The 23,129-nt window shown below is 43.4% G+C and overlaps 1 protein-coding gene across 2 annotated transcripts in view; it reads right to left on the bottom strand.

Annotated features, from left to right (window-relative positions):
• CRIM1 (cysteine rich transmembrane BMP regulator 1) overlaps window positions 1-23,129 on the bottom strand; it is a 208,173-nt gene that overhangs the window by 30,614 nt on the left and 154,430 nt on the right. Inside the window, exons 9-13 of one of the 2 annotated variants that reach the window (XM_040224625.1) lie at window positions 16,497-16,653; window positions 13,716-13,837; window positions 13,012-13,221; window positions 9,292-9,507; window positions 3,609-3,830 (exon numbers count right to left, since the gene is read on the bottom strand). In XM_040224625.1, the coding sequence (XP_040080559.1) occupies window positions 3,609-3,830; window positions 9,292-9,507; window positions 13,012-13,221; window positions 13,716-13,837; window positions 16,497-16,653 (927 nt within the window). The remainder of the gene's footprint in view (window positions 1-3,608; window positions 3,831-9,291; window positions 9,508-13,011; window positions 13,222-13,715; window positions 13,838-16,496; window positions 16,654-23,129) is intronic. The other variant, XM_040224626.1, reaches the window with a different exon arrangement.

Here is a 23,129-nt window from a genome sequence, read left to right as displayed (position 1 = left end):
TGGAAGAAAATGCACCCAGGGAGGTGATCTGCAGCCATGGTGAGGTCAGCGCTGCAGGCTTGGCGGAGGTACACACAACCCCGGGAACAGACTACCTGGGTTAACATGGAGCTGGGTTCACACTGAGAAAGCCTAGAACAGGAGACAAGGAAAGCACTGGTCCTTGGAGCCTGCTGAGAGGCCATCCGGAGCTTTAGGACACGAAGAATGATGGCCTTCCCACTTTTTCCCTTTGCTCGATGATGTGGATGGGGATGCAGACTTTACCAGTGGGGCAGAGCTGACAACTGCCCACGGGTGTGCTATGGCTGCCCAGGCTTGGTGCCCTACAGAGGGACCACGCTGATGGGAAGCTGACAAGAGAAGTCTGGAGAGGTGATGGGAGCAAGCTGCTGCTGCTGCTGCTAAGCTGCTTCAGTCGTGTCCGACTCTGTGTGGCCCCATAGACGGCAGCCCACCAGGCTCCCCCATCCCTGGGATTCTCCAGGCAAGAACACTGGAGCGGGGTGCCATTTCCTTCTCCAATGCATGAAAGTGAAAGTGAAGTTGCTCAGCTGTGTCTGACTCTTAGCAACCCCATGGACTGCAGCCCGCCAGGCTCCTCCGTCCATGGGATTTTCCAGGCAAGAGTACTGGAGTGGGGTGCCATTGGAGGGTCAGAAAATCCTCATATCGCAGTCATGAACTGAATTTGACTTCATATGCTTGAATATTAGCTGGGAGGAAGAATGAAGCCCAATCTGAAAGGCTAATTGCAAGAAAGTATGATGCATACAGCGGAGAAGGCAGTGGCACCCCACTCCAGTACTCCTGCCTGGAAAATCCCATGGATGGAGGAGCCTGGGGGGCTGCAGTCCATGGGGTCGCTAAGGGTCAGACACGACTGAGCAACTTCACTTTCACTTTTCACTTTCATGCATTGGAGAAGGAAATGGCAACCCACTCCAGTGTTCTTGCCTGGAGAATCCCAGGGACGGGGGAGTCTGGTGGGCTGCCGTCTATGGGGTTGCACGGAGTCGGACACGACTGAAGCGACTTAGCAGCAGCAGCAGCATGATGCTTACAGAGGCTCCTAATGACTGTTTCAAGGCCTCCCAGGTGCCTCAGTGGTAAAGAATCTGCTTGGATTAACAAGCAGGAGAACTGGGTTCCATCCCTGGTTTGGAGAAGTAGGAAATGGTAACCCACACCAGTGTTTTTGCCTGTTGGAATCCTGTGGACAGAGGAGCCTGGTGGGCTACAGTCCAACACAGGGTTGCAGAGAGTTGGACACGACTTGGCAACTAAATGATAACAACAATGACTATTTCAGAAATAAAACATGTATGTAGCAATTAAGATGAATGTGAGGATAACAGCACACAGTATTACTCATCAACTGTTAAAGATCCCCAGTACCTTTGGCAGAGGATACCTCATAGGTTTATATAATATAGTTATACCTGCCTCAATGTGGCTGGGGCAGTGGGGGTGGGGTACGGGTGGGGATTGTTGTAACAGAATCAAAATTTCTACTCTGTCGAGTTTATGTGAACCACAATTTAGTGAAAGTGCTTATAATCTAATTTGAAATCAAAATCACAAATCGAGGCCAAACTGGTATTTTCCTCCCCATACTAAAGAAGAATGTACAGTCTAGATGCAGGAATTGGAATAGGAAAATATGAAAGCAGAAAAAAAAAAGACAAAGAACACAGAATCCTAGGATATGCAGGTTCCTTTTCATAAGTATCAATTTGTTAAACTGGTTTTATACCACTATCAGATGGAAACACATTAATTAGTTGAGCAGCTTACTAATCACATATTCACCAATTAAGCAGCAAAACACAACAGGAACTTTTTTATCTTAAAAAAAAAATTCAGAGCATTTCAACACATGAGAAATTCGCAGCTAGGTTTTTCCTCTGAAGGTTACAGAATTCTCAGGTTTCCTGGGCCCTGGTTTCCAACTATGATCCAAGTACTCCTGGTTGATTTATAAACTGTCTCCTTAGGACAGAAGTTTTGGTATTTCAACGTGTTGGTCTCGGCTGTACATTTCCGCCTCCTCTACCAATGCCCTGGTCTGAAACAGTGACCTGGTTACACTTTTCATTCAGATCTTATCAAAGGCTATGCCACTTTTAACAAGATGAATGCCAGTCAACTCTCTGAGAAGATATATAGCAGTAAGCTGGATGGATGCCTTGATACATTTTTGGCATCCGCTTACAAGCTACAAAGCTTATAGGTATTACAGCAGATCTAACATCCCTGTCACTAAGAGGTGGGGCAACCATAGGTCCCCACTTGCTTGGGACATGCCTGGTCTAGAGCCATGGTCCCATCAAAATTATGAACAGTCCCCACTTCACTCACAAAAGCACAGTTTAAAGAATAAACTGGATAGGCAGTCACCCTATGAAAAGAAGAGAATCCATTTGCACACATTTCCTAACCATGACACTGAGAAAATCAAGCTCTGTAAAATTCCTGAGACCAGAAACTCTGCTTTAAAATCTTTCCATCTCTTGTATACTAATGTGCAGAATAAGTGTTCAGAGGGAGTGACCCCACAGAGTGGCCAGAGGAGCTATCCTGAGAAGCTTGAGTGGTGGCCGGTGGGCACCTGAGTGCCATTTACTGACTCATCTACACAGGCTGCTACAAAGTCCTGTGGCCAGAGGATTTCTGCTCCCCCTCACGCATGTACCACATATACGCACTGACTTGCATCTAGAAAGCACGCAAATATCTTCAACAATAAACGCATGATGCCTGCCATTAATACAGCTTGCCTAATTTTTCACCTGCTAACTTTGATGATAGGTTCACAACTGGACTGAGATACGTCATTGTCTTTCACTTGACTTTATGAGTTGTACTTGAGACAGAAGCAATCAGAGAGTGTGAGAGCCTTGGGAGCAGGGACTGTGCTTGTATTAGAGCTGCCAGCTGTCTGAGCCTCACCTTCGGGACTCCAGAACAGCATCTGGCTTGTGTGCATAGGACCAGTTTTGGTATAGGTGTCAGGGGCTAATATACGTATGTCCTCTGATGGTAAGACGCATCCCCGTGGGTCACATGAAGGAGAGGGCTCTGACTGACACAGGCCTCATTCTGGGTCCCTAAGCCCTCAACATGGACAACCGCATGGTCTAAATAGGATCAATTAAGTGTTAGCAGACAGGAAGAACTGGGAGATTAAATCAGTATCTGGTATTTGGCTGATCTTAAGGTAGTGGCAAGCTTCAGGCACTAAGCGTACTCTGATACAAGACATGGTGGTTCTGTGTGGACAAAAAGACCACAGTCAATAATAGGGTGAAGGAAGAGAGTTCTAACTCTAAAACTGAAAATCCCCAAATGCCAAAGGAGCCCAGAAGAACCTGACGGCACTATAACATTATGATATCCTCAGAAAGCATTTCTGTACTCTCAACATGTTTTACCTTGGGAATACACCTTTCACATCTTTGCTCCTCCTGTTGCGACCTACTCTGGGTCTGTGTGGTGTGTCAACCAGAAAAACGGATTTCACAATTACTAACTGATTACGCATATAGCTGTCAATAGAGAATTAGTGGTCTCTGGGCAAGGGAAAGGATTTTTTTCCTTGGTCTTACCTATGCAGTAGGGACAACACTGGCCTTTTCTCAACACAGGTCTCTCACAGGATACAGAAGGGCAAGACTCAGAGTAACAGCTAATGACGCTATCCAGGCACACGCAGCTGGTACACACGTCGGGTTTCCAGGACTCAGCTGCCAGGAATATGTCCCCTTCATCGTTTTTGCAGTAACTAGGCACACTGTCATTGTGGGATGAGGAAGGCTGGAGAGGTTCATCTGCAAAAGTGAACAGAAGGTCAGCAGGGGAAACAAGAAGCTGCAGGGCACCCACTGTGCAACACAGCGAGCTTCACTCTGCCTCACACAAAGCGCGCTCGCCCACCAGGCATTTGTGTCTCCCTAAAACAGACTCAGGAACGAAAGAGCGTGTCGGACTCGGACCAGGTCGGGGATTTTTAAGCAAAACAACAGACACAAAAGGTCTGTTGCAGAGATTCTGTTAGTTGTTTGCACAACATCCATGCTCTCTTTTCTCCTTAGCATAACAAAATCCTGATCTGGGGGACGCGAGGTGGGGGGGCTGAGGACTTGGACCACAAGGTTGATACGTCAGGTGGAACAATCTGCTCCTTCCTTTTCTAGTCTCCCGCACAACTAGGGGCAGCTGTGTCACTAAGCTGTGGCTAATGGATTTACTGGTAATCAGGGGACCTTTGGAAAAGCTTTCGCATCCCCCTTTTTCTTAAATATTTTTGTTTATTTTTGTTTTTGTGGCCACACCATGTGGTATGTGAGATCTTAGTTCCCTGACCAAGGACAACCTGAGCTCCCTGCAGTGGGGGTGGGGTCTTAACCAATGGACCACGAGGGAAGTCCCAGCGTTCCCTTCCTTAAAAGAAGGGCAGATGTAAAACGACCCTTAACCTTCCAGCCTTGACTATGAGCCTGTGGCCTGTAGCTGTAACATCCTTCTCATACCTGTAGAAGAGAGGCCTTGCTATCACTAAGATACTAAATCAATGTGGTCAACATCTGGCTCCAAGCTTTCCATAATGCATGGAAAAGAAACCTCTACTTGTTTAGAAACTGAGCTGGGTTTTCTCCTATTTGCAGCCCCATGCAGTCCTAGCCAACCAACACCCAAACAGACTTTTAAACCACATGTGACACTTCAATGTTCAGGCATTCACATTAATGGCTAAAAGGTGATGCGGAATGTAGTAACTCCTGAGGACATACCTACAGAGAAACTAGCTGCAAGTCTTGTATGTTTTCCCTACGTACAGACCAGAGGGTCTCGAAATCTTGCAACAACTTAACAGAAAAAGAACGTTGCCAGAAAACCCTGGATATCTCTTTGGGTCTCAGCATTCACTGAAATGACTTGAGAACTGTTAACTCAAGCAGAAAGCTGATGGGCTATAACAAAGCAAAGTACAAGTTGGTGAGGTTCCTGGTTGAGTAATGTCAGCGACAAGAGAGCACTTCTAACCACTTCTGCACTTGAGAGTCTAGACGAGGCAGGATGGTCCCACTCAGCAATTCTTGAAGAGAATCCCATTTTCTCAGTGGATACAGGGACAGAAGTATCATCTGTTCTTCTCAGAACCAACTTTATTAAGTCTGCTCTGTAATAAACATGTACTGATCACAGTCTTGCAGAAGCTCTCAGTGTTCCACTTTCTGTCCTCCTCATGAATACACTCTCCAGCAACAAGTTTGGCTGGACAAGGAGAGTCTCTATGAGAAGTGGGGTAGCTGCTTTGTTTTGGGCTCTGAGACCAAATTGTGTACCTGTATCTCCTACTGCCAGTCCTGAAGGCAGTGACAGAGAAAGAACAGCCACTGGTTTCCACTGCTCCAAAAGTGCTCCAGGTTCAGTTTTAGGAAAACTGGATCACAGGCATGTGAGTTAAAGATGGGAAGATGGGACTGCTTTCTCAGGGACCTTTTCTGGGTCATCCATGTTGAGGGCTAAGTTCTTTTTAAGAGACTGACTGACGTTAACTTTTGATTTGGCTGGCAATCAGGGCAACTCACACTAGTCTACATGAGGTTCTGCAAGCAGGCATGAGGTTTCTGTGGGTTATGATAGCTTGGCTCTTGCAAGCAACACCCAACCTGGTATCTGAAAGCTCAGAAGAGGAAGCAGTGATGAAATCATGGACTAGCAGCTGAAACGAATATCCTACAGTCTGGAGGGGACCTCAGGGGACACAGGGGTGTGCCTCAGAGCTGGAGTGAGACCTGCAGCTGAGATGCAGCGTCTGCCCCAAGGGCAGGAGACTAAGTGAACCCTGATGAAGCTGTCAGCTGGTATCTTGCCCACGGTATCTTCCTTTGTTGGGCATCTTTCCATTTTTAAGAAGAAAGGAGAACCCCTCCTTATACCTCTGATTCCAAATATTAACAAGTTACTGACTACAGACATGTAAGTATGTTTTCTGTGACCCAAATATTACTGACTAGAGATGTTTCAATATTCACTTACGTAACAAACTGCTGGTCATAGGCATTAGTTTCTACAAAAATCCCCTGGTCAGCAGTGTGTTAACTAACTTATTCTGGTTTTACCAGTTCTTTCACCGGTGTTCATTCTTTCTATTTATTTCTATTCCAGCTCCCTCTCTCTTCTGTGCTATGCTTCTCTCCAACTTTAAAATATCAAAAATGAAAGAGAATTTTAAAAGCGTGAAAAAGAAAGAAGTGCTCTTCTATTTTCTCCCTTTATCGTCACCTACAGGGATGCTCAATCTTTCTTCATGAGCCCACTTCTAGACCTTGTTCTAAACCAGGCCAGATGAGAGTGTAATTTAAGGACAGAGGGACCGACAAAGCATCCGAGGAGACCCAATCACTACAGGGATGCAATTCTTCTAGTTTTATTACCTATATATCATTTTGGGGCAATATTACAATACAAGTATCCTAAGACTGGGCTTCCCAGCTGGCAGTAGTGGTAAAGAATCCACTTGCCAATGCAGGAGACGTTAGAGATGAGGTTTGATCTCTTGAGTCAGGAAGATCCCCTGGAGGAGGGTATGGCAACCCCACTCCAGTATTCTTGCCTGGAGAATCCCACGGAGAGAGGAGCCTGGAGGGCTACAGTCCACATGGTCGGAAACAGTTGGATACAACTGAAGTGACTCAGCATGACACGATCCTAAGATCAGAGATGGTATTCTTCTAGATGTGAAGTACTCCATTTATCAGTGCTGCTGTTGATCTTCACTGGGAGGTGAAGAAAGCGATGGTTTGAATTTTAAGACTTTTTATCACTGCAACACAACTATGAATGGAAAGTTCTGAAAGATCAATGATGGGGTAGGTGACTGATTTTAAAATATAAGATCATTCCAGGGACATGCTTATTCACAGATGTAAGTGTAGCCTTTGGAATACTGAGCTAGGAAACAAAGTCCTAACGTTTATGATAAAGGCTATCATTGAAGTATCCCTCAAGTTATATGCAAAGAAAGGAAGAGTCACCTAGGCATACATTAATAAAGGAGAGGTCAAAGCCAGGTATACAGGGGGTGCTTCTTCCCATTTCCTGGTAGAATCGGCAGGGCCTCTGCTCATGTGCACTGACTTTGAGGCCTGGCTCTAAGAAATCAGTCCTTAGCATACAAAGGAGTCCCATTTCTAGGCACCTCTTGTTCTTTGCCTGGGCTGAACCCCTGAGTCCAGTCAGAGGTTAAATCTGGGCCAGTGGTTGTGGAGATGTCCCGTCCCCTAAACCAACCTCTGTATTTCCTCTCAGATCCTAAGATGAGCAGCAACTGAGGTACTTCTCACTTCAGCTAAAGCTTCCTAGGTTACATGTGCTTTTTAAATTTATTTTTTTTTTAAATATTTATTTGGCTACACTTGAACTTAGTTGTGGCATGTGGGAGCTAGTTTGCTGACCGGGGATGGGACCTGGGCCCCCTGCATTCAGAGCATGGAGTCTTGGCCACTGGATCACCAGGGAAGTTCCTACATGTGCTTTTTTTAAAAATGCTTTCCTTTCCAGGCACTCCTCTCACTCTGTTGTGATTTACTTAAAGGTGGAATACTAGACCGTTCAGCTCTTCTTCTGGATTATTGCTTCTTAAGACAGGAGTTGTGTCTGTTCTCATCCACCCCAGGATCCCCATGGTTCAGTTCAGGCAGCCCCTAAGCACTTGTAAAATGAAGCTATAAATGGATTTAACTTCATGATTACCAATGAAAAGACCACTCAAAGTAGTTTCCATCAGGAGGGAATGGTCATGGTCATACATTAACACAGAAACATTAGTAGGGTTTGTATCTAAGTAAAAGAGTTATGTTATATAATATAGCAGAAACTGGGGTACATTGGGTAAACAATCCGCCTGCAATGCAGGAGACCCAAGTTTGATCCCTAGGTCAGGAAGATCCCCTGGAGGAGGGAATGGCTACCTACTCCGGTATTCTTGCCTGCAGAACTCCATAGACAGAGGAACCTGGTGGGCTAAATCCACAGGGTCGCAAAGAGTTGGACACGACTAAGCGACTAACACTGTCATTTCCAGGGTATATCCTAGCAACATAACACATCTGAACTATTATACTAGAAAAGATGTCACACTAACTAAGCTTTTCAGATTAACATGGTTGAAAATTACACCAAAGACTGTACTAAGATACTACCTAAGCAGCAGGGCACGATGACAACAGCAAAAATGTGGCTATCCCTACAATTTCATCTGATGCAATTAAAAATATCATCAATGTGAACCCAGGAAGATTTTGGACATCAACTACGCTGGTTATATAATGACAGAATAATAGATTCCAGTTGGCTGACTAGACAATCCAATGTAAAGAAACTAATCAAATGCAAGGGCTTATGTTTTACTCAGCAGAAATGCTCTAAGAATATACATTTAGAAAATAAATGATTATTGATTTAAGTTGAAAAGATAAAAGACTGAGCCACAGCAAAGCAACACTAGTGTGCTAGCTACTTGGTAATGATACATATATAAATTAAGTACCTTCTGGAAAAAAGTTATATATTCTGGTATTAATTAGAATTGCTACCTTAGTTGTAAGATCAGCAACTTATGTTTAAAAAATCTGATGAAATTTCATTGTATTTGTTACATGACTATAAATTCATCTGCAAAGGCCAGATTATCTGAGGACTAAAAAAAAAAAAGAAAACAATAGTGCTCTTTGTGCATACGCAGTGCTGGTCGTTTAATACTTTCGGATCTTAATCACTGAAGATTTGAAAATGTGGGTGTTATGCATATTTTAGCAATTCTTCTGTTTAACAAAGTATCTTCATCGAACACATATATTTTACATTTTTCAAAGAATTCAATTTACATTCTTTTATCAATAACTGCTCTTCACATTTTGTAATGACAAAGATGACTTTTCATAATAGCAAAATCATTTGGAATAATTTGGTGCCTCAGGACTCTCTTGAATCTGAGATTTAGGGTTAAGGGGAAAAAAACGTAGAAAGAAACAATTTTCTGTTATTGTTTCAAGTCACCTCTGGTGCAAAGCATACTGATGGCATGAACATGTGATCGACAGAAGGGAGTCAATTTAGGAAGCCGGCTGCCCGGGTCACTCCTGTCTGGGATGCTGGTGACTGGGCCTGGCAGGTTACCCCGTGGGGCTCCACCCGGCCCACTGGTCTTGCAGGATGGCGAGGCTCGGGCTGTAACCCCGGCCCTCCCTGCCCAGGGCCTCCCCGAGATGCAGTGCCGGTTACCTGGGCACTGTGGGCAGCAGGAGTCCTGGGTGCGTGTGGGGTTCTGGCAGAGCAGCGGCGGGCACACCTCCGTCTCACACAGCACCCGCCCGCTGTGGCAAGTACACTGGGTGCAGGTGTCAATGTGCCACGTCTCTCCCTCCACAAAGTACTCTCCCCCGGGGGCGTGGCAAATGGAGGGTGTGCTGAGCTCTGGCTTCTGCACCACGACGTCATCTGCGGAACGAGAAGATCCAAACACAGGAAATGACCCGGCTGCCGTCTCACCAGCTTGGGAAGAACCCGGGACTGTGGGCTTTGGGGGGCAGAGGAGACAAACTGGTGGCTCCTACCCAGAGGACAGGGGAGAAAACATTCCGTGCACAGAAATATAAGGCAGAAGAGCTATTTTTCAGGAAATGGTTCAAGCCTGTCAACATGGAATGACAGAATCTGTCGAGACAATTCAATTACAGGGACTCTCACTGTTGAAGGAAACAGGAGCCTCTTAGGGGATGTCTGTGAATGAGTAGGATTGTCTAGAATAAAGATCTCTCACTAACTGAATGCTCAGTATGGTCCAGTTTCCATGCTTAGCACTTTACATGTGTTACTTCGTTTGTTCCTTACACCAGCTGTGTGAACAGGTACTGTTATCCTATTTTACTTACGACAAAACTGAGAACTCAGAATATTAAGGGGAGACAAGGCATTTGAACTTAAGTTTATGCTTCTTTTCATCATGAATATGCCTACAGACTAAACAGAATTGCCAACTGATTTGTGCTTCATCCTCTTCTTTATCTCTGGGGCCCTGAGTCCTTTTAGGCTCAGAAATAAGTCCTGCTGTTAAGCAGGAGATTCTCCACTATAGACCAGCTGTCAGCCCAGTGAGCAGGAATGCTTTTTCAGAATTTACAGCGTGAAACCTCACCTGAGACTAAACATTTGGTGATATGATCAAGAGAGGTAAATGCTCCGAGGTTGATGGTAAGTATGAGCTCTTTTTCCCCAGTGGAGGGGGGATTCGGAGCTCCTGCTGAGATGATAATGATAGAGAGGGAATTTAATGCTGAAAATGTCTCAAGAGGCACTGGGAGTTGCCCTGAAGTTGTGCTGGGGAAATGAGAAGTATGAAGATATTAACCGTGTTCATATCATCCAAACACAACAGGCGTTTCAAGAAGGTGCTGACAGTGGGGAACCCTGCGGAGCAGCCGTCTGCAGACACTGCGGCGGGCTCACGCCTGGAGCTCAGCAGAAATCGGGCCCCAGAAGAACTACCCTGTTTGTGCAGAGATGCTCAGAGCTGACATCTCCTAAGAACTCATGGGCTGTGTCTTTCAAAGCAGTGTTCAGCCTGAGAGTTAGCAATACTGAGGAGATAAAGTGGTGTGGGCTCAGGTCCAGCTAAGAAGGTAACTTTTAAAGACAGCTTTGTCTCCAGGGAGCTAGTAAAGACTGGAACTTTGACCAAGTGTACATACCACAGAAAACTGACATCAGCCAACGCTTATGTGCATAAACAACTGGGCCAGACATTCTAGTATATGAGGGAAGTAGAGAGGAAGATAATTAGAATAAAAATTGGGCTGGTATGAGATAAAAGTACATTTCTCATGGCTTACAGGAAAAGATAAAATTGTTCCAAAGAGTATCAGTGCACTAATGTTGGAGAGAGGCTCCCTTTGGAAAGGACTTGCAGAGGGTTGAGAATTGCTGCCCTTTTAAATGTGGACGACTAGGGAAAATGGTCAGACGAAAAATGACATGTGTCTGCAGGTGCCTTACTCTGTGATTTCCTTTGCTATATACATCCATGTGCCTCAAGGCAAAACATGAGTGATGAGATGTGACAGAAAAACTGAAAGGCAGAAAAAAAGTAAAAGGTAGAAGGTAAGAGAAATAGGGGAAAAAAATCTGAGAAACTGTATCGTCTAGTGAATCTTCTATCAGAAGAGTTCAGAGGTTGCTCATTTATCTCAGAAGGAAAAATAGCTGATCTTTGAATAGAAGATAGGAGAAAATACTCTTTAAAGTAGGAGTAGGAGTCTGTGAATGTATCAGTGCTGGGGTATCTATTCAGAAAGATCCATACATCGCAACTTACTAAAGATTTTTGGAAGAAAACATACCTCCACATCTATATATGTCAATACCTATATGTTTTTGTATGTGTATATCTAGATGGTCACTCATCCACAATTACACACCAATAATTCTGTGTATGTTTGCATAAGAACTTTTCATCTCTCTGTAATAGAGGAAACTACATTTGGTTTCACTGACTTTCCATGCTCAAGTCAGTCATCTATTCTCAGTAATATCTTTGCATGTCCACCAGTTAAGAGTTCTTCATTGAGTACCAAGTTTAGCAAAGACTCAGATGCAGGCCACACTCTACACTCTCATGCTCATAGCTAAAGCATGGGGGTCTTCACTGGAACAAGTGAGTTTTCTTTCCCCTGAGTCAAATCAGTTCTGTCTCATTAGATTTGTTCATTTATCTTCTGTTTCAGTAGACGTTGGTGGTTTTTCATATTTAACTAGCAAAACATGAACCAGGGAAGTTTTGAAACACAGCACATCTGGCTTAACCAGGGGAAACAAAACAAACTTTGCCATCTGGCGCACTATTAAAGGGGCATGGAGGCTGCCTAGAACTTTCCTTAGTTATCAAGGTATGTAGAATCTTAGGGCTGAAAAGGACTTCCAGCGCCCCTCTGCCCACTCCCACCCTGGCAGGCAAAGCAGGTGCAGACCAAGGTGCTAGTGTGTGGGACCTTCCCTCCCAGGCTGAGCCTGCCTCGCCGCCAATGGCCCAGGTCTCAGGTTCTTGAGTGTACCTACTGCACAGGCAGAGAGAGATACAGAACCAGGACTGACCAGGGGAAATACCATCACTACTCCAAAGAGTACATTTCAACTTTAAAAGAAATCTGATGCAAGACTCAGGAGACTTCACATCTCTCTGGTCTGCCAGCTGATGTACTATTTTACTTTGGTTAAGAGAGTTAATCTTTGTGTCTGAAAATCTGCCTGTGTTTATTTTACCCTAACTCAGTGGCCTCCACTTAGTGGAAGAAATAATAAATATAAAACCGTGCTGAGCTCTTTGCTTGTAAGGCACTAGATGAGGTATTATCGTAATAATTACTGTTATGGACAACCATAATTTGGAGCACTGTGAATTATAAATCGGTTCTACTAACTTATCTTGATGAGCATTATTATAATTTTAAATGTTTTGGATATGTGGTCACTCTAAACATCTCCATTTGCCAAAACTGCCACATATCTTATCAGTTAGGAATAAAAAAAAGCAATAGCCACAGACTCCAGTAATTCTCTCCCTCTCGACTATTACTTAATAAATAAGCTTTCATGGATAAAATCAACATCAAGCCCCTCCAATAAACTAACACATTCAGCCTCAATACAGTATCCACAAAGTGGAGGCTGGAGTTTTAAGTATGTAAGCCCACAAACCTTTATCCAAATGGAGTTCAAACCTTCAAAATTTAGGGGAGTGCTTTTAGAGCTCTAGAATAGTCTAGTGGTTTCCGGCTAATCATTTATCACGCCCTGCTGATGCTTGTGGCTACTGCTGATGAAAACCAGAGAGCTGCAGTGTGTTCCAGGGGTCGTGCCCTGCACTCCCCCCAGCGTTAGAGAGGTGATGAGGCCCTAGGAGGCGGAAGTCGCTTGCCTAGGGAGCAGACGACGTCAGCCAGCCTTTACCTGAGCATGACGGGCAGCACCGTCCCGGGTGAATGGTGGGGTTGCCACAGGCAGGCACGGGGCAGGTGATCAGAGCGCACATCTCCCGTCCGCTGTGACAGAAGCATTCCCGACACCCATCGTGCCAGCTCTCCTCATTTTTATGATGGTGGCCGTCCATGGACAGACACGTGCCTGACAGGACGGGCGGCCCGGCGGAGGCAGAGACCTCTGGACAGACAGAAGGCAGCCTGGTAAAGCAGCAGCTACTGCACAGGAGATAAGCAGCCCGCAGTGTCTCTACAGGCAACGCTAGCCAGTCACCAAAAAATCCCGTCTACATAGCACAGCTCGTGATACGGGAAAGGATCATGAAAAGAATTCATGCAAATACGCCCTCCATTTTGAAAAATGGGAGGAAAAAACTCTTACAAATCCGCGTCTCTCCTACTGGAAGGCTTATGACTGAATTTTCCTCCTTTCCTTCTACATTCTCTTATGTGCTCAGCCCGTCCAACTCAGCCTGTCCCGCCAGGCTCCTCTATCCATGGGATTTTCTAAAACGAAGTGGGGTGGGCAGTGGGGGCTACAGTCCGCGGAGTTGCAAGAGATGGTTCCCCAGAGAGTGATGGTGTTGTCAGAGCGGCCAATGACCAGCGAAACTGTTTCCCTGGCAGGCTGTCTTCTTCTTGGTTTCTGGGGAAAGGGCACGCTGTGGCACTTACCTCTGCACTTGCAGATGAGACAGCCATGACTGTCCTTCTGGAAACCCAGGGAGCAGATCTTACTGCACCGGAGCTCTGGGCATTTCTTGCAGCGACAGATGTCACAGCCATGCTTATTCTTCCTGGGTAATTAAAATTTTGTCAGAGGTCAGAAAATCTGAAAGTCTCAACTGACGCCCAAGTGCTCACCCCCAGGGTCATGGAAGTAGTATTGGCATTAAGCAGAGTGACTTGACCTTCTTCTCTCACGACCCCCTGGAGTGATGTGTAATTAGCTCCCTGGGGCCATGACCACCATCCACTCATGGCCAAGGGTTAGAATTGCCCAAGCACTGAGGTGTCTCTAGGATATGACTATCAGAATCTCAGTGACTTGACTGTTGATTTGATTAGGAAAAGAGGTACCAAGTACAAAAAAGGATGAATATGGAACTCCATGAATAAGAAGGTGAAGGACATAAGGCTGGTCAATGTTGGAGGCCAGCATTAAAGGCAGAAGCCCTTCTTTTGCTAGGGCCACTGCCTTCCTTTCTTCTCTTAAGAAATTTCAGATACCAGTAAACATTTTTTTGAGATATCTATAGAATCTTGTAGTTGACAGACAGAGAGCTAAAGGACACACAGACATGATGAAGAATGAAACATCTGAGAAGTTCTACAGTCAATGTCCGATAATTATTTCATTAATCAGTAAAGAATACCAATTGAAAAATGCTCCACCTATGGGGCATGACTGAAGCACAGAGAATAAAGGAAAACGGCTGGATGAATATTTTTTTTTCCCCTTTAATAAACTAGAGTGCCTAAATTTTGTGCTCATCAGGAAGATGATATTAAATAAATATGTGCTTATTAAAATATCACCATGGTTCAAGTGAACCAAAAAATTCTTAGCAACGATTCCTTGTTTTCTCTAAAAGGAGAATGATCTTCTCTTACAAAAGGCATTCATCGGCTCTCCTCGTCCTTCTGTTCACTATCTGCAGCTCCAGGTCCTCTCTTAGACTTAACATCTCCTCCACACGCTTTGCCCTAGCTGGGCTTCCTGGGCACAGAGGAGGAGGAGTTAAGTCTAGCTGTGTTCAGGTTTCATCCCAGGGAGCCCTAAGTGGCAACAGTGGTGCTCAACTAAAAACAAATAAATAAATGAACCCTGTTTTTTCTTATGTTGGACAAATTAAAAGATTCTAAAAGAAGACAGCCCTGTGGGAAACGTTGGTATATAACTGCCCAAGTGACAAATTACAATCTGCTAAGTGAAATGAGAACACCAGGGTTTACATATTTACGTCAATCTAATGAAAACAATGAATTAAATGAATGGTTCATACTCATGTTATGGACTGTACCATTTTTGAGCCCTAACAAGTCTTTAATGGATTTGTTTGTACACTCATTTCTCCACCCTTCCATTCCTTCTCTCCACCCGCCTCCCTCGTGTAAGCATTTGCTGCATAAACACAGTGATGACCCACTCAGCAGGTGTAATACTCCCATGTGGTGTCTGGCCAAAATTTCTCCTTCAGAGGCTGTCCTTGAAACACATGTGCTAGCCATTCATTTGCCTACAGCACTCAACTTGGTCCTCCTTGAATGTGTTTAATGACAGGAACACCAAGTGGAATCTACAATCCTCTAAGAGATTCCTCTCCAAAACGAAGTTTGGACTTGAGGGCAGCCTGGGTTCTGAACTGTTATAACGCCGTAGCAAAAGGTTGTAGGTACTATTATGATAATAATCCTTTATTCTACATTAGCAATTAAGCTAAGAAATAACTCTACTTTTATTAGTATTGCATTCATATTTTAGGATTAAGAATACTGATGATTTATTAGTTAACTTGGGGAATTTTAAAGAATAATGTCTCCAACTTAATTATCCAATTAAAATTAAGGTTCCCCTCTCCCTGTTAAACATGAATTTCCAGGGGAAAGAATAAAAACAATGCCATTAAGGTACTGGGTAAGAGATGATGGCTCCAAGACCCTTATGCTACCAGCATTATATAAACATATCATATTGGAAAGGGAGAGAGACTAAAATGGAAGGAACCAAGGCAAGAATGAGAAAGAAAAACTCTGAAAGGCTATTTTTAAGGAACCAATTTGACACATGCAGAACGAGATGCTAAGACAGATAGTAAAGTACCAAATGTGAAATATCTATTTTCCCTCGAGAATCATCTGAGTGTTCATGGGGTTTGAGTCAATCAAGAATATTTTAAAATATAAGTCATAATTCTTATCTCCAAGGAAATTCATAAAATCTACTGCTACTGAAAAAAAAAGCATAGTGTAAATGGTAGACAAGCATCAAGGTAAGGTGGGGAAGCAGGTAAGGATGCTCCTTGCAAATCAGCAGCTTGAGAGCTACTGATTCATCCTAAGGTATGGATTAAGTAGGTTATCACAAAACAGTTGCTGGGACAGCTGTGCAAAGCTGAAGGGCTTACATCTCTGGGACCTCACGACAGGTCCACTCCCTTTGGCAGTGTCCAAAGGCCCTGCCTATGAGGAGATTTCACCCAACAGGCCCAAAGGGCAGTGTCGTAACAAGGCTCTGGCCCGTCTTCCAAGAAGAGTAAAACTTGATTCCTATCCTTGGACATACCACCTCTCCCCACTTTCTGATTCCTCTAACAAAACAAGCATAGACTCTTCGGACTTCAGTACATCACTGATTTGTTCACAAACACACAAAAACAGCCTCCAAAAATACATAACCCACTTCGTCAAGTTACAGACAGCTGAGAAGAGCTCTTCTGACGGAGAAATACGTACAGGTATCCGAACGGACAGTGCTTTTCGCAGACTGTGGGTCTGCACTTCCTGGGGCGCGGGCGGCACTGACAGGTCTCGCAGCCGTGGGCGTCGGTTAGGAAGCCGAAGGCGCAGTTCAAGGTGCAGCCGCGCTTGAGGCTGGCGCAGAGCTCCCCCCCTGCGAAGACACACGGACAGCACGTTTCCTCCAAAGATGAAGGGGCCAGAACACATCCGACGCCTCAGCGCCTGCCCCCATCTTCCAGTCTTCCCCAGATGTGACGTTCTCAGTTCTACCACAGCATCAGCAATGGTTAAAAACGACAGATGGTGCCATTTCATGTTTATCAGGGTTATCAGAATGTAGCTTCACGTTTTGCTACTAATATACAGAATAAAGTTCAACTCTGAAAAATAGTTTCTGATGTTACTCCAGTCTAGGGCCTAAGAGCAGGCTGACAATTACTATTTAAGATGTGGATAAAACGGAGTGCGCTTTCTCATGAAATTTGTTCTTACTGGTCACTTCAAACCACTGATTACTATTTATTATTCAAATGTGAGAACTGGAAGCTTACACCTCAAATCTCATTATGCATTTTGTTCCTACTGCATGCCATGAGAAGCACATTCACATGTTTACTACTATGAGTTTTAGATGTTACTGCATAATACTGTGTACTATATGGAGCATAAAGGACTGCTTACCTGTAAGAGGTATATTTCTAATAACTAAATCAAAGTGAAAGAATCAGTGTTTCAACTAGATACTTTTTCCCCATTGCTGAAAAATATTCAGGTATTTAGATACACTTGGCTAATTGACAAAAAATGTATGTGCCAAAGAAATATCTAGATTAATGTTTATCCACTATTTGAAATGTTCAAACTCTCCCCTGTTGGCAGAACCTGGAGTGATGGTTAACTGTCCTCTGAGTCAGTCATAACTTAAGAAGAGGGGAAAAGAGGGAAGACGAAATGGTGGCTGGCACAAGAAACTTCTATTAGGTTAACAGAAATCTTCTAAAGAAATTTAAAAGGTATGACACAGGAATTACAAGAGTAACCTAAGTGATAAAAATGTTAAGGTAGATAAGAAAAGCATGCTTGGTGATGTAACTAAAGAAAGTTGAGATTTGTCTAAATTAAATGCAGAATTTGAAAGACAATCAAATTTAAACAAGCAGATATGCTGATGGTGAAAGTGTGGCAATGTTTAATCAGTGTTCTGTGTGGACTGGTAAAATGGGAAGCAGAGACTACTTTTGTTGGATAAATGCATTTATGTGGATATCCTTTGAAGCATAAACATTGTAAATAATGTACATGTTATTGGGAAAAATAGAACAGATGTCCCTTCCACACACAAATCTTTCAATCTAAATTTAAACCTTGCTGCTGCTTAGTTGCTTCAGTAGTGTCTGACTCGTGTGACCCTATGGACTGCAGCCCGCCAGGCTCCTCTGTCCATGGGATTCTCTAGGCAAGAGAAATAGAGTGGGTTGCCACGCCTTCCTCCAGGGGATATTCCCAACCCAGGGATTGAACCTGGGTCTCCTGCATTGCAGGCAGATTCTTTACCACTGAGCCACCAGGGAAGCCCCCAAATTTAAACCTTAACTACAATTAAATAGGTGAAATGGGTTCATGTTTTACATAAATATTTTAAGATAGCATCTTTTGTGAATCTTAGCTGGCAACACTTGATATTTAATATGCTATCTTTTAAAAAGGATAATGTGACTTATGGTATAATTTTCTAGTTTGTCATCATCATAAACCTTTCATTACACATATTTAATGTAACCTCATGGGTCTGTATCACACAGTGAAGCAAATGATTACTAATTTGCATCCTTAAAAGCAACATTCTAAATGGCTCATTTAAAATTTTATAATTATCTGACTTGAAAGGTCATCATTGCTTCTCCATTATCATAGGGATGATGAAGGAGGGAGAAGACTTTCATAGCTACATTTCTTTCTCTGACACCAAGATCTAAGTTGTGAATCCATTTTTTTTTTAATTGCAGAAATTTTAAGTCTTGACATCAAGTACATTATATTGGGAAATCCATGAATTAAAAACACCCTGAGAACATCCCTGGGGACTGAATTCCTTGAAACTCTGAGCCTGAGCACCTCTGTGCTTTCATTTTTCTGGTGGTCCTGTAAGGACAAGGAGTTTTCCCATAGATCTTAAATTTATTGGGTTGGCCAAAAAATTTGTTCAGGTTTAACCGGAAAGACCTGAACACACTTTCTGGCCAACCCAGTAGAATGGGCTTTCATCCTTAAAAGCTGTTGCATCACTAGGCTTAAAAATTTTGAAAGAAACTAAGTTTGTCTTTACCTCAGCTTTGTAGTAGAAGGGAACTTCAAGCAAAGGCTGCTACATTTAAACAAAAGTACAGGACATTCATTGTCTTCAGACTGGCTGTGACTTCTTGAGCAGGTTGCCACCGTGGTACCCTGACTTGGGACAGCTCATCAGCCTGCTATCTCATTTCCCTCCCCAGAAGAATGGAGCTCTAAAGCAGGGACCCACTTATAGTCCAGGTGCTATCATGGTGTTCAGCATGGAGTGAGCACTCAACAAGTACTTGCTAAGGGAATGAACCCATCAAAATTCTTGCTATTTACTCCTCCACTCTCATCAAGACCTACGTGCTCAGAGAAAATAATGAGATGAAGAAACTTAGTATAAAAAAACTTTAATGATACTGGAACTTGCTAAATATCTCCAAATATCATCTAACTCAGAAACAGGGAACACTAAAGGTTTCAAAGTATTCCTAGATCTGTGAATTATGAACTTTTCTCCAAAGAAGTATAACTTTAAGGCAGACATTTTATAAGAAGAGTAGAACAGATACATTAGAAATATCTTATTTATAGATGGGTAGGGTTTACAGGTTTGTTTCAAAAGCTTCAGTAGAAAGAATGGTGAAAGTGAAAGTGAAGTTGCTCACTTGTGTCTGACTCTTTGTGACCCCATGGACTATAGCCCACCAGGCTCCTCCATCCATGGAACTTTCCAGGCAAGAGTACTGGAGTGGGTTGCCGTTTCCTTCTCCAGGGGATCTTCCTGACCCAGCGATTGAACCCAGGGTCTCCCGCATTATAGGCACATGCTTTTACTGTCTGAGCCACCAGGGAAGCCTTTATAATTTTTCAATGGTATGACTTCATTGTGATCCAAAAATGCCTTCCAATCCAGAGGGGAAAAGGCCCATTGAAGAGAAGTGATAAATAATGGCAAACTACAGAGCCTGTATGATATGGCTGGTTGACAGCAGCTATGCAGTAAACTTTGTTTATTTGGGAGAAAAAAAAGATGCTTTTGCTCCCAGGGCACAACGTGGCCCCAGCTGTGGGGAGCACGGTTTGTACCTGCTTTAAGGGAGCACCATGGGGGCTGCACACAGAACAGTGTGACGGCGCCCCTAGAGCTGCGCTGTGCTTCTCTCCGCAGGACTTCACGCGCTGGGGCTCTGGCAGTTCCCACCTGTCTGTGAGCAGCTACGGATACAGCAGACAAAGTTCCCAAGGCTGTTAAATAAAGAAGTATAACCCTGCAAACAGTGGTCCCAATTTTGCCCTTGGTAAGTGTTTGTTCAGAGTAACAATGACATGAAAACAGGAGCCTGCCTCTGTGCATTGGATGCTGCAAGCTTCTTTAGATGCTTGCTTCAGATATATATTTCATGAAAACTATGAAAGCTTTTTCTCTTCCTGCTACCATTAGTTTTCTATGTCTGCATTAGTTTCTAGCTAAAAGCATTATTAATCCCTAGAATTACAGAATGATGAAAACTGGAAGAGAAGTTACAAATAATTTGATGAAATCCGCTTGATTTTAAAATGTAAATAAGATGCTAAAAGATCGACACCATTTAATTCATATGGATGTCATCTACTATATACAGTATCTATAGTAAGCGGAAGTGCATAATATATGATGGCAAACATTTTGGTTAAAGTAATGCTACTAACAGCCTGGTATCAATAAAGTTATTTTTAGTAGCTTATCCAAATGATTTTGATTTTGACCTCTCTTTCTAGTGAGCATTCTTAAACATTTTCCACCATGTTTCTTTTCTTTATTCTAAATATGTCTTTGAAAAAATGAGTCAGGGACAGTTTAAATTGTCTGTCTGCCCCTGATGCATTACTTTGCTTGACAGAGTTATAAGAAACGTTATTTGTCACAGGTTAAAAAAGCAAAGTTACAACATGTTCAAATAAAATCATCCTTTGTCATATACCTTTCAGGTTATTTTTAAAGATTTTTTTTTTTTTTGATGTGAACCATTTTTGAAGTCCTTATTGCCTTTGTTACAATATTGCTTCTGTTTTTTCTTTTTGTTTTTTTGACCCTGAGGCATTTGGGATCTCAGCTCCCTGACCAGGGATTGAACCTGCAACCCCCTGCACTGGGAGGTTCACTGGACCACCAGGAAGTCCCTCCATGTTCTTTTTAAGGACGTGTTTCTACTGGGTTTTGATTTCAATCTTCAGTGACTATCTATGATATCCTTGACTATAATGTAATAGCATTACAACCTAATATCGTATAACCAATATTACCAACACATTACCAATACTAGTCAGGGATAAGCGCCATTTTTATCTTTTTCGTACTCCTAGTGTTTGGCATATAGTAGGCACTCAATAAATGCTAGATGAATGAAAGGAATGAACCAGCAAACAACAAACCAGCCACAGAGGAGAAACAGTCCTTTGGTGCTGGTCTTAATTTTAAGAAAGAAATCTTGACCCCAGTGGTCTATACATATAGTCTAACTCCTCAGGGAAAACTTGCGTATAGATGGTTAGGACCAATGCGTGTGAAACAGACTGTGGTGGGATGCAGAAAAATAATGTAAAGGAGAGACCCATACTTAACATGTAGCTGCAACGGGCAAAAGAACATATTTAGCCATCCTTCATACAAGGGACTTTCACTTTTCTAAAGCCAGGTGAAAGAGACAGAATATTTGAGGGTTAAATGAAAAGGCAAAAGGAAAGCTGTTTGCACGTGTGCCCTCAGAGGACAGGCTGAACCTGAGGCAGGCCGGCGTCGGAACAGAGGAGGGGAAGCTGGGGGCTTTCCACGTCAGCCAGCTCCAGCTGACTCAGAACAGCACGTCATAGAACAGCTATTGTGCAGAGTAAACAATTACCGTATGTCAGGTACTAAAGCTAGCTTTGCATTCATTAATTAGTTGTCCTCAAAATAACCCATTAATTTGGTATTATTACTTGCCCTTTATAGATGCAGACATAGAGGCTCTGGGAAATAAAGCAATCTACCCAATCACCCAGAGACGAGTCAGTCTGATGCCAGAGGCTTGGTGGGGAGCTGAGTCCACACACTCACAAGAATCTGACAACCGAGGGTGCGGCAGTTTGGTTTAATGTGACTCACCTATCAAAAGGTGTCAGGGCTGCTAATGGCAGGGGACGACAGCAGGAAGGCTGTATGGCTTTGTCATGTACCTTCCGTGTACTTTTGCTTGTTTGATACAGACAAAATGACAAATTCCAGTTGGCACAAAACGCAACGGTCTCCTGTACTTATTTCCTCCTACGTGTTAATGAAATGAAGGCGTACAGTAAGCAGGATGCAGGGCTGTTTCTCTGACAAAGCCAGGCAGAGCAGAATTCTCCTGACCGTCTCAACTTGCGAAAAGCCAGTCAGATGTTTCTCACTGGCTCCACTGACAACTGAAGGAAATTGCTTCTTTGGATTTAACTTGCAAAGGGCTCACTGTGAATCAGCTGGGTTCTTATGTAAGTGTGTCCATGTGGCCACAAGTTCACAACACCAAAGCCCAGGTGAAGACTGTGGGTGGGGTGATTAGGCACAATGATACATACATTTGTAGACTGCAAAAAATTCAGGGAAAAATATTAGGTATGCTCCCATGATCAAAATGGCTGTATAGCTCAAGAAATACAAGAGAAGGATTAAAATACAAACTCTTTGTGATACAATCACCAATTATCTTGGGGTCAAAAAACCCAAGCTGACCATTTAAGCCAACAGATACTGTTGCCAAAGCAGCTGCCTAGTGAACCTGGCCTTCCAAAGGGAGATATAAAAGGCAGACAGGTGTATAACAGGGATCTGCCCTCTTCTGAACAGAAACAAGTGTAAGAAGGCAGACAGTGCCTGACTGGTGGAGGCTTATGGGAAATTTAAAGGTAGGAACAACCATCATCACGGTAGTCTGATAATCTCCCTTGCAGCATAACTCCATCTGGCAGACAGTATGATGGTAACAAGTAACTGAGAAAACTGAATTATGCAACTTCTACTGAGTATGTCTTCATCAAAAATATCCTTACCAAAAAAAGTGTTGAACAATTAAGGAGAAGAGGAATACAGAGTCCAAGAAAACTGATAAATCAGAAGGTGCTCATCTCTCTACATTAATTGATTCCAACTCTCTGTGCCTAGGGTAATTATACCTAGAGGCTCACAGAGAACCTACTGATTATAAAAGCACTGTCCATATTTGGGGAGAAGGCAATGGCACCCCACTCCAGTACTCTTGCCTGGAAAATCCCATGGACAGAGGAGCCTGGTAGGCTGCAGTCCATGGGGTCGCTAAGAGTCGGGCACGACTGAGCGACTTCACTTTCACT

Source organism: Oryx dammah, unplaced genomic scaffold (genome assembly GCF_014754425.2).
Source record: "Oryx dammah isolate SB20612 unplaced genomic scaffold, SCBI_Odam_1.1 HiC_scaffold_25, whole genome shotgun sequence".
NCBI classification, from domain to species: domain Eukaryota; kingdom Metazoa; phylum Chordata; class Mammalia; order Artiodactyla; family Bovidae; genus Oryx; species Oryx dammah.
This window is presented reverse-complemented; position numbering and strand designations above follow the sequence as displayed.